The sequence below is a fragment of the Oryx dammah genome, unplaced genomic scaffold (assembly GCF_014754425.2).
Source record: "Oryx dammah isolate SB20612 unplaced genomic scaffold, SCBI_Odam_1.1 HiC_scaffold_13, whole genome shotgun sequence".
Classification (NCBI taxonomy): Eukaryota; Metazoa; Chordata; class Mammalia; order Artiodactyla; family Bovidae; genus Oryx; species Oryx dammah.
Genome location: NW_024070197.1, coordinates 39635029 through 39649290, shown reverse-complemented (window position 1 = coordinate 39649290; position 14262 = coordinate 39635029). Strand labels below are relative to the sequence as shown.

General features: G+C 50.2%; 1 protein-coding gene across 5 annotated transcripts in view; it reads left to right on the top strand.

Moving 5' to 3' along the window:
- NLRC5 (NLR family CARD domain containing 5) overlaps positions 1–14262 on the top strand; it is a 90950-nt gene that overhangs the window by 66874 nt on the left and 9814 nt on the right. For 4 of the 5 annotated variants that reach the window (XM_040253939.1, XM_040253937.1, XM_040253936.1 and 1 more), the window contains 11 exons: positions 7–69; positions 2878–2964; positions 4752–4835; positions 5664–5753; positions 6141–6206; positions 8185–8268; positions 8343–8426; positions 10913–10999; positions 11741–11818; positions 12622–12705; positions 13011–13094. In XM_040253939.1, the coding sequence (XP_040109873.1) occupies positions 7–69; positions 2878–2964; positions 4752–4835; positions 5664–5753; positions 6141–6206; positions 8185–8268; positions 8343–8426; positions 10913–10999; positions 11741–11818; positions 12622–12705; positions 13011–13094 (891 nt within the window). Of the gene's footprint in view, positions 1–6; positions 70–2877; positions 2965–4751; positions 4836–5663; positions 5754–6140; positions 6207–8184; positions 8269–8342; positions 8427–10912; positions 11000–11740; positions 11819–12259; positions 12329–12621; positions 12706–13010; positions 13095–14262 lie in introns of those variants that run through there. The other variant, XM_040253938.1, reaches the window with a different exon arrangement.

Here is a 14262-nt window from a genome sequence, read left to right as displayed (position 1 = left end):
TTCCAGGTCCCTGCGTCATTTGACCGTGCACCTCAGGTCTAGTGAGGAGCAGGAAGACAGGTGCTGTTGGTAAGTCCCCCAGAACTGGGCCCTGGTATGATAGGGGATGATCGGGGACAAACAGACAGTTCTCCTGTATGTCCAGAGCAGAGGACAGCCTGAGAGGGCCGGGCACTGTCGTGGGCAAATGAGGAGTCTGCAGCAGACTGGATTAGAGCTCAAGGACTGCTCCGAGGAAAAGGATGCCACTGCCTGCCCCCAGGCTTTAACAGCTCTGGAACTTCTCTGGTAGTCTAGTGGTTGAGACTCTGCACTTCAATTGCAGTGGGGTATGGGTTTGATCACTGGTCAGAGAACTAAGATCAGGCATGCCATGCGGCATGGTTAAAAATAAATAAATAAAATCTTAAAAAAAAAATCCCAGCAGGATCTGGCACCTTGGGCAGGTTCCTTAAGCTCTCCGATCCTCAGCTTCCACTGAGAGAAGGGAGCTGGTGACAGCAGATGGTAGATTGCAGGCTGTTGGCAAAGATGATACAAGGCAACATATAAAACTCAAGAGGCACTCACAGATATGAAAGCCCCCCTCCCCTGACTCCTGGACCAATGCTTTGTGGTTGTGTCAGTGACAGGGGGCAGGCATTGCACAGGAGGCAGGATAAATGGGCTGAGGGGGCAACTTTTAAAGGCACAGATGCCATTTCTGGTAGCTCTCCGATGCCACTGGCTCACCAAGTGACCATGGACCAGACCTTCCTCCTCTGTGTCTCAGCCTTCTCAGCTGTGAAATAACTATAAAGGAAGAGCTGATATTTGTTGAGCATCTACAGGACACCATTCTGAAAGCCTCATGCACATTACATCCTAGAAGCCTCTCAGCTGTGGCCACGCAACAGGTTGGAGTGCAGCTAGGACTTGAATCCAGGCAGTACTACAGCGCTCCTAGCCCAGGGGCGAACAAACGTGTCCTGTAAAGGGTTAGATCATAAGTCTGAAAGCAGCACAGACAATATGTAGGCAATGGCGTGTCTGTGTGCCAGAAGAATTGGAGTTGTGAACACTGAGACTTGAATTCGTGTAATGTTTACATGTCATGAAATGTTACTCTTCTTTTGACTTTTTTTTTTCTCAACTATTTGAAAACGGATAGACCATTCTTAGCATGCTGGTCATATAAAACAGGCTTCCTTGGGTGGTAGTTTTTCCAGTTCCTATCCTAACCCAGCGCTATGGTGACTTCTAGAATACCTTCATAGTTTCCAAATCTGATTTCCAAAATGTAGGACATAGACCAGGATGGGATGATTTTTAGGAGATTGGGCTGATGGTAGAGTACTTCAGTTCAGTCTCTCAGTCGTGTCCGACTCTTTGTGACCCCATGGACTGCAGCACGCCAGGCTTCCCTGTCCATCACCAACTCCCAGAGCTTGCTCAAACTCAAGTCCATCAAGTTGGTGATGCCATCCAACCATCTCATTCCCTATTGTCCCCTTCTCCTCCTGCCCTCAATCTTTCCCAGCATCAGGGTCCTTTCCAATGAGTCAGTTCTTCATATCAGGTAGCCAAAGTATTGGAGCTTCAGCATCAGTCCTTCCAGTGAATATTCAGAACTGATTTCCTTTAGGATTGACTGGTTTGATCTGCTTGCAGCTCAAGGGACTCTCAAGAGTCTTCTCCACCACAGTTCAAAAGCATCAATTCTTCCCCACTCAGCTTTCCTTATAGTCCAACTCTCACATCCATACATGACTACTGGTTCACTTTCATCAAATTCTTCCTTTTTCAATTCTGTGTTTGATTAAGGCCCTGGTGGCTCAGACAGTAAAGAATCTGCCTGCAATGCAGGAGATTCCTGGGTTAGATCCCTGGGTCGGGAAGATCCCCTGGAGAAGGGAATGGCTACCCACTCCAGTATTCTTGCCTGGAGAATCCCACGGACAGAGGAGCCTGGAGGGCTCCATGGGGTCAGAAAGAGTCAGACACGACTGAAGCAACAAGCACACACAAGGCCAAGAGGAAGTGCCAGTTGCCTCTTAGCATGTCTGTAGCACTTCTTCACGTCTGCTAAGCTCCCTTTTAAGTAGAAGGAGGGCCCTCAGCAGGTGCCAATATCTGGCTTGAATTTACTGATGATATTTTGTCCTCATTTCCTGCATCCTTATCCTTACAGTCCGTTCGGGGCAGGAAATGCCAGTTTTCCACTGGAGTAAGTGATACAGGGTTTTCTTTTCTGATAAGTGCATTAAATAAAAAGAATGAGCTGATTTTAAAATAAGAAATAAATAATAGTATAATAAGGAATTTGGGACTGAAAAAAATGGAAAGTAACAATGATAAAAATTTGAGTTACTGATTTTAGGTACTTTATCATTCTAAGTTTATTTTTTAAGTTGCTGGCTGGCCATAAGCTATTCATTTACCTTGTTGTGTGGTATCCGTGTAGGCCTCTCAAAGACAGACTTTACTATTACTTTGATTCCAGTATGAATAACCCTCCGCATAAGGAGACATCACCCTGGGTCTCCTCCACTCCACCCCCGTGTCTGCTCATTAAAGTGACCCTAAGAGCTATAGTTCACCTTGACTGAATCAGAATCACCCTGGAGAGCCTTGTTCCTAGAGCTGTTTGTCCAGCGGGTCTGGGTTGTGTTCCCAGCATGTTCCTCTCACCACGCTCCCAAAGGGGTGCTGTTGGGACTGGTCAGGGACCTCACTTTGAGAACCATCCCCTCAAAGAGGAAACATAGGTGGGATCTGCTGGGCGGGGCAGGTGGTATGCGTGGGTGCTGGATGTTTCTAGAGAGTCCAAGCTGAGTGAAGCCCCGCTGGAGCTTCAAGGCCATACCCAGCTTAGGGACCCCATCTCCCTTCCTGCAGGAGGTTCACTGACTGCGGCCTCCGCCAGGAGCATGTGGAACGGCTGTGCTGTTTGCTGAGCAAGGGTGAAGACCTCAACCAACTGGAGTAAGTTGGAGCACGTCCTGCGTAGCACCTGAAGGGTGTGTGTGTGTGTGTTTGTGTGTACACACCCATGCATGCTCTCAGGACCACCTAACAGAGGAGAAGATGCCTGGGACTCAGTTACATCTGTAAAGTTTCTCTGTCCCCACCTTATCCCTCCCATCCTCCACTGCTACCACGTAGAGCTAGTTCAGGGTGTACCATTGATCAATTTAGGGGAGCTCTTTGCAAAGGAATGGGCCTCCCTGGTGGCTCAGATGGTTAAGAATCCACCTGCAATGCAAGACGAGAGACTTCGGTTCAATCCCTGGGTCCAGAAGATCCCCTCAAGAAGGGAATGGCCACCCACTGCAGTATTCTTGCCTGGAGAATCCCATGGACAGAGGAGCCTGGCAGGCTACAGTCCATGGGGTCGCAAAGAGTCGGACACAACTGACACTAACATTTTTAGTTACTTTCACTTTGCAAAGGGCCACAGGAGCCCCTTGGCCTCTTGTTATTCAAGGCATTGGGGCTCTGCTGGCTGGTGGAGCCTGAAATGAAGGATCCGTTGTCTTGCTGTGCAGGTGGTTAAGAATAACCAATGCCTCTGCTTGCAGAAGGCCCAGAGCCAGCCAGAGTAGGGATGTGTGGGCTCTCAGGCTGATGAGAAGTGGTATCAGTGTGGCCTGTCTTGGGTACCCGAATAGTGCAACCCTGCATGGGTAGGGAAAAAAGAGCTTTGAGCACTTTTTCTACTATTCTAAGTGCTTTACATATCCTTTTTATCCTCCTTCTCAACAACCCTGAATATCATAGATGAGCGGACTGAGAGAGTTTAAAAATCTGCATCAAGTCACACACCTAGTTCAATGCAGAGCCTTTGCTCAGAACTGTTAGAAGTCCAGCTTAGAACAAGCAGAACATACAGAAAGCTATCTACCAAAAAACACACAATTTCAATTCCTTGTGGTGTGGCCAAGGAGAGAAATGTGGCTGATGAAAATCATGGATTTTAAAGAAGGATGAATAAGCAAAGATGTCTTTTGAGTTTTTCAGTTTTTTCATTCTAGAGGAAACTTTTTCATATTCTAAAAATTATTTCATTAAGTGGCTTCCTGAGACAGACTTTTTTATTTTTAAAGTGTCTCAGGAAAAGATGGAAATAAATAAGCCTCAAAAGTCTTATCATCAGGGGCAAAATGAGTTCAGATTTGCAGGGTAAAAATCAGATATTCCCAGGCACATTGATTATTTTGTTCCTGAAACTGTAGCTAAAACCATAGGATGCTACAAATGAAGGGAAATAAAGTCTTTAAGTGCAGTTTCCGACATTGCATTCCCAAATTAAAAGAAGAAATATTTGGGGTAAATGCATCCTCCAAATGTCTGTCTTTTTCCTGAATTTACTCTGGTTCACAAATGACGGCTCCCAACAGGTAGAGGCTGAGTGCTCAGTAAAAAGCTAGTTGCTTTTTCTCTAATTCCTGAAAGCCTGCTGGAGTCCTGGGAGTGGTCACCAGATACTGAAGGGGAAGATGAGGACTGGTTACCTGTGGTGCTGGCGAGGGGATGGGGGTGATCGTGCTAATGTTGATGGAGGTGATGGGGATGCAGACAGGGATGCTAAGTAGTAGTGATGGGGTGGCGCTGGTGGTGGTGACGGTGCTGCTGGAACAGAAGTTGTGCGCAGTGGTGGAGGTGATGGTGGAGGTGATGATGACGGTGCGGGGTGGGTAGACTAGCAGTGATGCTCACTGAAGAGCAGGCACGTCAGAGCACCCACCACCTCCTCCTTGTACCTCTTGCAGCCTCTCAGCAAACCTGCTGGGTGATGATGGGCTCAGGTGCCTCCTGGAATGTCTCCCCAAGGTGCCCATCTCCGGTTCGCTCAAGTAAGTGATGAGCAGCCCTGAGGACAACTAGGAGGAAGACTCCCCAGGGCCCAGAATGTTAGTGGGCTTCTTTTCAGGCACCCCTGAAGAACTCCAGGGGACAAGGGCTGGGGAGGGGGTGACTTTTACCTTGATTTCCCCCTCCATTCCACCTTGGGTCCTTTCCTCCTTCCTTCATTGCCCACTATTGGCAGAGCTCTCACCAAACACCCGTGAGAGACTGTGACTAATGTTCGGTGGCCCAAGTTGACTCCCGGCAGGGAGCAACAGTTCATCCCCAGTCAGCTGCAGAAATCTCAGTTGTCCTGGCTCTGGGTCCATCCATCCTATCCCTGAAGCTCCTCTGACCAGATTTAGGGGACACAGATTTGGATATGTCGCCACAGCAGGGAGGGCCCCTGGGAAGGGAAGTCATCTTCAGTCACTCAGTCTCCCTAGTGACCTGGGAGACTGACATCCAGACCTAGGACACAGCCTGTTGCTAGGCAACTGAGCTTTGCGCTCCGGGCATCCCTGGCCCCCATGGAGCTGGAGCTGGCAGCCTGGCCTTATCACTGCCCTCATCCCCGCTCTCAGACCACAGGGGCAGCAGGCACAGTCAGGGTGACTCTCAAAGATTTCAGAGTATGCTGCCTGGCCTGCCAGCTGGTGATAGCGTCTCTCTGGCTTCTCTCTGGACCTCAGTGTCTCCACCTGGAGGATGGAGACTTGGACACTGAGGACTCCCCTCTAGGAGATGACAGCTGGAATGGAGGAGATGAGGGGGCTGGGCAGGGCTCCACTGAGGTGCTGCCTCACCCCTCATCCTGAACCTCTTTTCTCTTCTAGTCTAAGCCGCAACAGCATGTCTCAGGAAAGTGTCTTGTGCCTGGTGGAGGCTCTCCCCTCCTGCCCACGTGTCCGGGAGGCCTCAGTGAAGTAAGAAAACATTGGTGCCGCTTGCTAATGGTGGGGAAGCAAGACTCGCACACTCGGTGGCCCTCTGTGTGTGTGACTTGGGGTAACCTCTGAGCCTCTCTGAGTCTCAGAGTTCACTGATTGTGAGATCACAGTTTTCATCCTCTGAGGCCCGTGTGTGCACGCATGGGGCCCAGGGAGGCCACCGGGTGGGGAAACGCCAGGTTTAGCATCCTTGAAGGAGGAGGTGGGGGCCTCCTCTGGTCAGCAAGGGTCTCTCCCATGGCTTCCACCCTCCCGTGCCCCTGTGGGCCCAGCCCCCATCCCTCCCCGCACCCCCTGGCACATGGGTCCCGGGGACGCTGGCAAGGCTGGGTCTTGGGCTTCCATACACCCCTCTCTCTGCAGCCTGGGCTCCAAGCAGAGCTTCTGGATTCACTTCTCCCAACAGGAAGAGGCTGGGAAGACACTGAGGTAATTCATGGTCCGGGGTGACGGGAAAGGCGGGGGAACCAGGGAGAGGTGGCTGACCCTGTGGTGGCCTCCGTGCCTCCTTCCTCCCGGGGTCCCCTCCTCCTTCACACACCCTGCCTGGAGCTACCGCCCGGGTTTGTCTCTCCCACATCTGCCCCCAGTCTCCCCACACCTTCAGCCCCTGGACCAGGCCTTCGGGTGGTGTTTGTGCCCCTTAGCCACAGCCTGACTGAGTCTGGAGGCTTCTAAGTTAGTCAGACTCTGGAGCTGCTTGGGGTAGATCTCAGCAAAGAATCCACCTGCCAATGCAGGAGACGCAGCTTTGATCCCTGGGTCAGGAAGATCCCCGGGTCAGGAAGATCCCCTGGAGAAGGGAGTGGCAACCCCCTCCATTGTTCTTGCCTGGAGGATCCTCATGGACAAGGAGGCTGGCGGGCTACAGTCTATGGTGTCGCAAAGAGTCAGACACGAGTTAGCGACTAACACTTTCACTTCCGCTCTACCACGTAATAGCTGTGTGACCTTGGAGCAGTGACTTGACCGCTCTGTGTTTCAACTCCTCACCTGTAAAATGAGAATAAGAGTGAGGCCTACCTTTTAGGTTTATTGTGAGGATTAAATGAGTAAATGTATTTAAAGTGCCTGGAAAAGACCTGCCTTATTTGAGTTGCTGTATCCGTTATTTTTCATTTAATCCCCGGCCCCCCGCCCGATAGCCTCAGGCTCTGTCTTTCTCAGCCTTGGGTGAGTTTCTCTACATGTCTTGCTTCACCTGTGATCATGGCCTCTGAATTGGTCCCCTGCCTCTGACCAGGCCTCCTCCAATTCCCCCGCAGCCCCCAGAGGGGCTTTCCCACCATGCACGTCTGGTGCTCCACTGCTCTGAGCCCTGCAGGAGCTCCCAAGTGCCCTGAGGATAAAGTTCGAACCCTTAGCCTGGTCTTCTCAGAGTCTGATCTGGTTGCCACCTCCTGCTGTGTTCTTCCTCACTTCTCCCACGCCCCTACACACACCACCCTCACACCAAACATGTACATACCACACACACACACACACGTACGCAGCATAATACATCACACACATGCACACACACCAGACATAACCCCTGTACACGCCACACATAACATGCACACATCACACACACCACTCACACCCCACATGTGTGTACACAGATTCAGCCACAAGGGATCTTTGTTCACCAAGCACGCACTGCCTGAGGAAGCGTCCCAGCTTCTGGGTACTCAGCCTGGCGTTCTCTTCCTTGCCTTTTCTGAGCTCAAATTCTCCCAATGCTGTATGACCCAGCTCACACATCAGCCCTTCCTGGACGCCTCCAGTGGCCCTTGTCCTGTGATAGGGAGCAGCCCTCTTGTGCTGTGTGGGGCTCTCTTCTCAGCCCATCTGTGAGACAGTGCTCCGGGGCCTGTCTACCAGCCACATGGGCCAGGCCCTGGGAGGACAGGGCCATAGCAAGAATCCCAGCCCCACTCCCGCCCCCTGGACCCAAGGGAGCCTGGAGTAGGGTGGGCCTGGAGACTAGGGAAGTGGTTACAGGTTTAGGGTCTGGAGTCAGGCTGCCTTGGATTGAAACCCAAATCTATGGCTGCTTTTTTCCAGCTGTGCATCCTTGGGTTGGTCAGTCTCTCTGCCTGTAGGTGATGCCATTGGGGTTCAGTGAGATGCCACACGTACGGCTGGCATGCCTGCTTGCTCACGGGGTGCACCCAGAGGCTGGGCCAGGGCCGGCCTTAGAGTCGGGGCTCAGTGAGTGATGACTCTAGCACTTTGTTGGGAGGTGGTCTCTCCAAAGAGAAGCTCCCAGAGCACAGGTTGCATCTTGGGCCTTTTCTCAGGTCCTGGTCCAGGCCTTTGCACCCAGTGGGGGCTCCCCCATGGGTCCTGGGGGAGGCTGAGGGACAGCAGGACTGTAGTCCCAACAGGCTTTGCCCAAGCTCTGCCCCTTGCCCTCTGCCCTCAGGCTGAGCGAGTGCCACTTCAAGCCAGAGCACATGCCCAGACTGGCTGCCAGCCTGAACCAGGCCCTGCAGCTGGCAGAGCTCACGTGAGTGACTGGTTCCAGCCCATGGGGGCAGCTGAGGGGTAGGGGCTCCCTGCCAGAACGACCTCTGTCCACAGGCTGACCTGGTGTTTCCCGGGCCTGGAGCAGCTGATTGTCCTCCTGGGTCTGCTAACGTGGCCGACGGGGGTGCTCACTCTCAGGTACCGCCTGCCCGTGACTCTGGGAGGGGGCTGTGGTAGGGATGGAGGGCAGAAGTGGGCTCTGAAGAAGGGTTTCCCCCAAGGTCACAGTCTTAGCCATTTCCTGCATCCAGAACCCTGCCATCTAGATGCAGAGCCCCCCATCCCCCGTTAGTCCCAGAAACCCCTTCCAGTGCAGAAAAGCTCCCCCACCCCCTGCCCAAGGTAGGACCTGCACTTGAGGACTTCAGAAAAAAAGGAAACTTAAAAGGACACCCGGGGACTTCCCGTACTTCCTCTGCAGGGGCGCAGGTTTGATCCCTGGTTAGGATACTAAGATCCTGCATGCCGCACCACATGGCCATAAAAATGAAAGACCCCCAGCCAAGGTCAGAAGTAACATGTAACAAATATGTTCACTCTGATCTTTTGAAAACTTTCAGAAAAACAGAGAAGATTCCAAAAAGGAGAAAAGCAATTTTGAAAACTCATCACCTAGGTTTGACAGTTCATGTTTTTTCCATATTTGCTTTGTGTTTTTTAGCTAAGTTATTGATCTCATAAACTATCACATCAAAAGAGTTCACTGCAAGTCTTTAAAAAATAAGGACATTTTCTACATAACCACAGCTGAATTAGGACCCCTACAAAAATGAGTAGCAAGTCCTTAGTGTCAGGTATTAGCCAAGCCAGTCTGAAATTTCCCACTGCCCCTATATGAGACAGCTGGCTCTTTGGATCCAGGATCCCATCAAGGTCCACATTTTTGCAACAAAGAGGTAACAGCTCTTTGGACTTTTTTAATGGGTGATCTGTACTTGGGGACTTCAGGAAAAAAAAGGAGACTTCGACACCCAGGCACTTCCCTGGTGGTCCAGTTTTGGTGAGAAAACCGGTCCCCTGGGCCACTTTCTGGCTCTGTCTGGTGCTTCCTTGTGAGGTCATTGAGTTTGTTCCTCTGAACCCCTGACTTTCCTAGAACTGGAAAGACTCCATGAGATTCAGTTACATATTTGTGTCCCAAAATATCTACTTGGTGGCCAAGGCTGTGCACTTCCCAACGCCGCCGGTGATGAGACACATGAAGTCTGGTTGTTCCCCAGCATGACATTTTTAAAGATCCTGGTAGAATACGCATAACAAAGTTACCATCGTAACCATTTTTAAGTGTACAGTTCAGTAGTGTTAAGTAACATTCACGTTGTACAGCCGAAACACTTCATGAAAGCTGAAACTCACTGCCCGTTAAGGCCCCCACCGGGCCTCCTCCCCCGACCCTTGGCAGCCACCTTTCTACTCTGTTTCTATGAGTCCGACCCCTCTCCGTGCCGTAACCAAGTGGAATCATACAGTATTTGTCTTTTTGTGATGGGTCTGTTTCACTTAACACAATATCCTCAAGGTTCATCTTTATTGTACCTTCTTGCTTTCTATTTAAGGCTGAATAATATTCCACCATGTATATAAGCCACATTCATTTACCCATTCATTCTTTACCCATTCATCCATCGGTGGCCATTTGGGTTGCTTCCACCTGTTGGCTGTTGTGAATATGCTGCTCTGATGTATCTGTACACATATCTCTTTGCGTCTCTGCTTTCAGTTCTTTGGGGTATATACCCAGAAGCACTGGATCACCCCAAATAATATTTTTACTTAAAACTTGCCTTACTCTAAAAATAATATGTACTCCTCATAGAAGTTTGTGGAAAATCCAGAAGAACATAAGAAAATAGTACTTTGAAAAAAATTCAGCATAACTTTAAAAGCAGCAATATTTTAAATAACTCTTTTTTCTTTCTTCTAAATTAATCCATGCACATTGTAGAAACTTCAGAAAATATTGACAACTACAAAAGAAAACCAGGAGAATTCTGTAATTGTACCATCATCATTAACATTTAATATATTTTTCTCATAGCTCTATCTCCCTCTTCCTCACCATATATGTTTCTATATATATTTTCCCTTTTTTGAAATACAAAATTGGGATTAAGTCTTATATATAATTTAATTTCCTTATCTTTGCAACGTGATGTTATATAGACTTTTTCTAAACCTAAAAGTACTATTAAAAAAAATTCTCTTTGAATTGTTGGAACAAGGATGTTAATTTTCTGTTTTATGCTTATGCCTAATTTTTAATTTTATTGTTATTCAGCAAAACCCAAAAAGCCTCTAGCCGCCCCCCGCCAACCCTTAGTACTCTCCTCCCCTCCCACACTAACCTTGGGGGAACCTTTGCCCCCCAAGGGACACCTCTGTATCCACCTTTGTGTCTTCCCTGGTAGTTTAGACGGTAAAGAATCGGTAAAGAATCTGCCTACAGTGCAGGAGACCTGGGTTCGATCCCTGGCTTGGGAAGATCCCCTGGAGGAGGGCATGGCAACCCACTCCAATATTCTTGCCTGGAGAATCCCATGGATGGAGGAGCCTGGCAGGCTACAGTCCATGGGGTTGCAGAATCAGACATGACTGAGCGACTCTCACTGTCACCTCTCTGACAGGGTGGAAGAGCCATGGGTGGGCACAGCCGGGGTGCTCACGCTGCTGGAAGTCTGTGCTCGGGCCTCAGGCAACATCACTGAAATAAGGTAAGTCCAGGAAGGCGGCCCCTCAGATTCTTTCATCTTTTCATGACCACTGGGGTCATCCCTTATGTAGCCATTGGTCTCTTGCCCTGTGGTGTCATAGCTGGGTCCCCAGTGGATTCTCTGGGTCCCCAAGATGGCAGGAGCTCCTGGGACCTATGTGAGGGGCTACACATATTTGTGGGGCTCCCAGATGGCTCAGCGGTAAAGAATCTGCCTGCCAATGCAGGAGACTTGGTTTCAATCCCTGGGTTGAGAAGATCCCCTGGAGAAGGAAATGGCAACCCACTGGAGTATTCTTGCCTGAAGAATCAATCCTGTAGACAGAGGAGTGTGATGGGCTACAGTCATGGGATCACAAAAGAGCTGGACACAACTTAGCGACCAAACAACATCGCCACACATACTTGTTGGGACTTGTGCAGTAGGTAGGCAGCAGTGCTGGAAAGAGGAAGGCAGCCCTAGATCCAAGACAATGGGCTGTTAGGTCCCAGATGGACACTGCTGGAAGTCCATGCTGGTTGTCTGGAAGTGGCCCCTGGTGACAGCCACACACACCATGGCTCTATGACCAGAGATACCAGAATCCCATGGATTAGCCAAGAGCAAAAGCTTTGGTATCCCGTTGACCTATGTCTGGATCCCCACTGGGTCTGGGAGCTATCGGCTGAGTGGCCTAGGCCCAGCACAGCCTACAGGGGAAGCTCCCATGGACCTCACGCTGGCCACGCCTTCCCTCCTCAGCATCTCCAAGACCCCGCCACAGCTCTGTATCCAGCTGGAATTTCCCCATCAGGAGAACCCAGAAGCCGTGGCCCTCAGGTGGGACCCAGTACCTGGGACCCCAAGAAAGAGGTTGAATGGTGATGGGGAGGGAGAGGAGGGACAATGCCGCTTCTTACCAATATTTCTCATACCCCTACTCAGCATCCTTTGATGCCTAAAGTCTCTCCATGGCCTGTGAGACCTGGCCTGACCTGCCTCTTCATGCTGTCCATCCCCACCCCAAACCCTGGTCTTGGCTCCAGCCATCCCCGCTAGCTTTCAGTCCTCAAACACCACCTTTCTCCCTTTGACTTCAGGGCCTTTGCACAGGCTGTTCCCTCCAACTCAGCATGTTCTCTCCTCTCTTTCCTTCTTCATCCTTCTTCACCTGGCTAACTCAATCTCATCCTTCATGTTTCGGCTTGAATGCCACCATCTCAGGGAGGTCCCTGCAACCACCCAGACTTAGTCAAGTCCTCCCTTTATCCACTCTCATAGATGCCTGGGCTCACAGCTCCTCCGATCCATATAGCACATTTATGGAAACTAAAATGTCACCTCTTTCGGGTGAGTGCAGCCCTGCATGTGTACGCTGTGAGGCATAGACCATGCCTGGATCTCAGCCCCGACTCACTTCCTTGGTTGGACCCCCTCATGCAGTGAACAACCTGCACAGCCATGCCAGGCCCTCCATCTGGACCTCTCCTTCACAGTGCTTCCCATGGTCGACTGGCAAATTATGGGACTCTATTTGATTAGCATTTATTTACCACCTTCAGACACATCCCTTGCAGGCAGGGACTGAGTCCTCAATACTGACCCAGGTGTTTACAGACTGCTGCTTCCCTCTCCACCTCCAGGCTGGCCCACTGTGACCTGGGAACCCACCAAAACCTCCTTGCCAGGCAGCTGATGGAGACATGTGCCCGGCTGCGGCAGCTCAGGTCAGTACCCTGAGACACTGAGGCCCTGAGTTCTCTGGTCAACCCCAGTGCCTGCTTCAGGCCATAGGTGAGAGGTTGGCCAGCGCAGGATGGGGATGAACAGAGCCTGGGGCCATGCTAACGCCGGCATTCTTGCTTCTCTCATTGGGCCAGTAGGGGAGAGCCCCAGGGTGGCAGAGGGGAGTCCTGCCCCATTGGGAGCTCCTTGGTGGGGCCTTTCCCCTCTCTTGGCCTCCCCATCCCTATGTTGATCCCTGAAGTGTGTTCAGCCTGAAATCCTCTGGAATATGCTTGGACCTTTTCAGCTTGTCCCAGGTGAACCTCTGCGATGCCAGCTCTCTGCTGCTGCAAAGCCTCCTGCTGTCTGTCTCTGAGCTGAAGAACTTCCGGTATGTGGACAAGACTTTCACTCGGGAACACCTCTTTCATCCCCCCCACCACGCTTCCTGTCCCCTCCAACCCTGGGCTCAAAGGAGCTCCGTGTCCCCCTCCCACTCAGCCCTGGAGATGATGCCCAGGTGCACGGTCATCAACGTGGCCACGTGGCGAGGAGCAGGGCCTTGTCAGTGCTCTTTCTTTTCTTTTCTTTATTATTTCAAAACAATTGCAAACTCATAGAAACTCTGCAAGAAGACTGAGAAGAAGCTCCATAGGCCCTTTTCCCAACTTCGCCTTCCGTCATTATTTTCTCACGTTTGCGCTTTTCTTCCCTCCCTCCTTCCTCACCCCTCCCCTCTCTCCTCCCCGCCCCCACTTTCTTTTTCTGAACCGTTTGAAAGTAAGTTGCATAATCATGCCTCTTGACCCCTAATATTTCAGTAAATTTCCTAAGAACAAGAACATTCTCTCCCCTAATCCAGTAAAAGTAGGAAATTCAGGCAGTTTAACATTGATACCCTACTGTTACCTAAACTACAGTTCGTATTCCAATTCTGCCAATTTGTCTCAGTAATGTTTATTGCTTTTTTTTTTCAGTCCCAGATACCATCCAGGATCACACAGTGTGTTTAGTTGTCATCTCTCTTTAGTCCCCTTCAATTTGGAACATGTCCTCAGCCCTTTTTTGTGTTTCGTGATACTGTCATGACATTTCTACGCCAGTTATGAATGTTTTGTATCAGAATGCCCTTGTGCTTGGGTTTCTCTGCTGTTTCCTCCTGCTTCGATTCCTGCATCTGGTGCAGGAATATCACAGAGGTGCTGCTGTGCTCTTCTCAGGAACACATCATGTGTGCCACATTGGGAAGCACATGATGTCTGCTTTTCTTCTTACCCGTGATATTAACTGTGATCGCCTGGTTAAGGCGGGCTGTCTGACAGGTTTCTTCACTCGCAAAGCTACTGTTTTCCCTTTTGTAATTAACCAAGTATCTGGTAGGAAGACACTTGAAGACAATGTAAATATCCGGTTCTCCCTCAAACTTTCACTCACAAATTTTGGCAACCATTGATCATTCCTGCCTGAATCAAATATCAGTATGATGGTTGCAAAATGGAGCTTTTCTAATTGTCAGTTCTCTTTTAAACCAACTGCATCAGGGGAAATTCTCCTTTTGG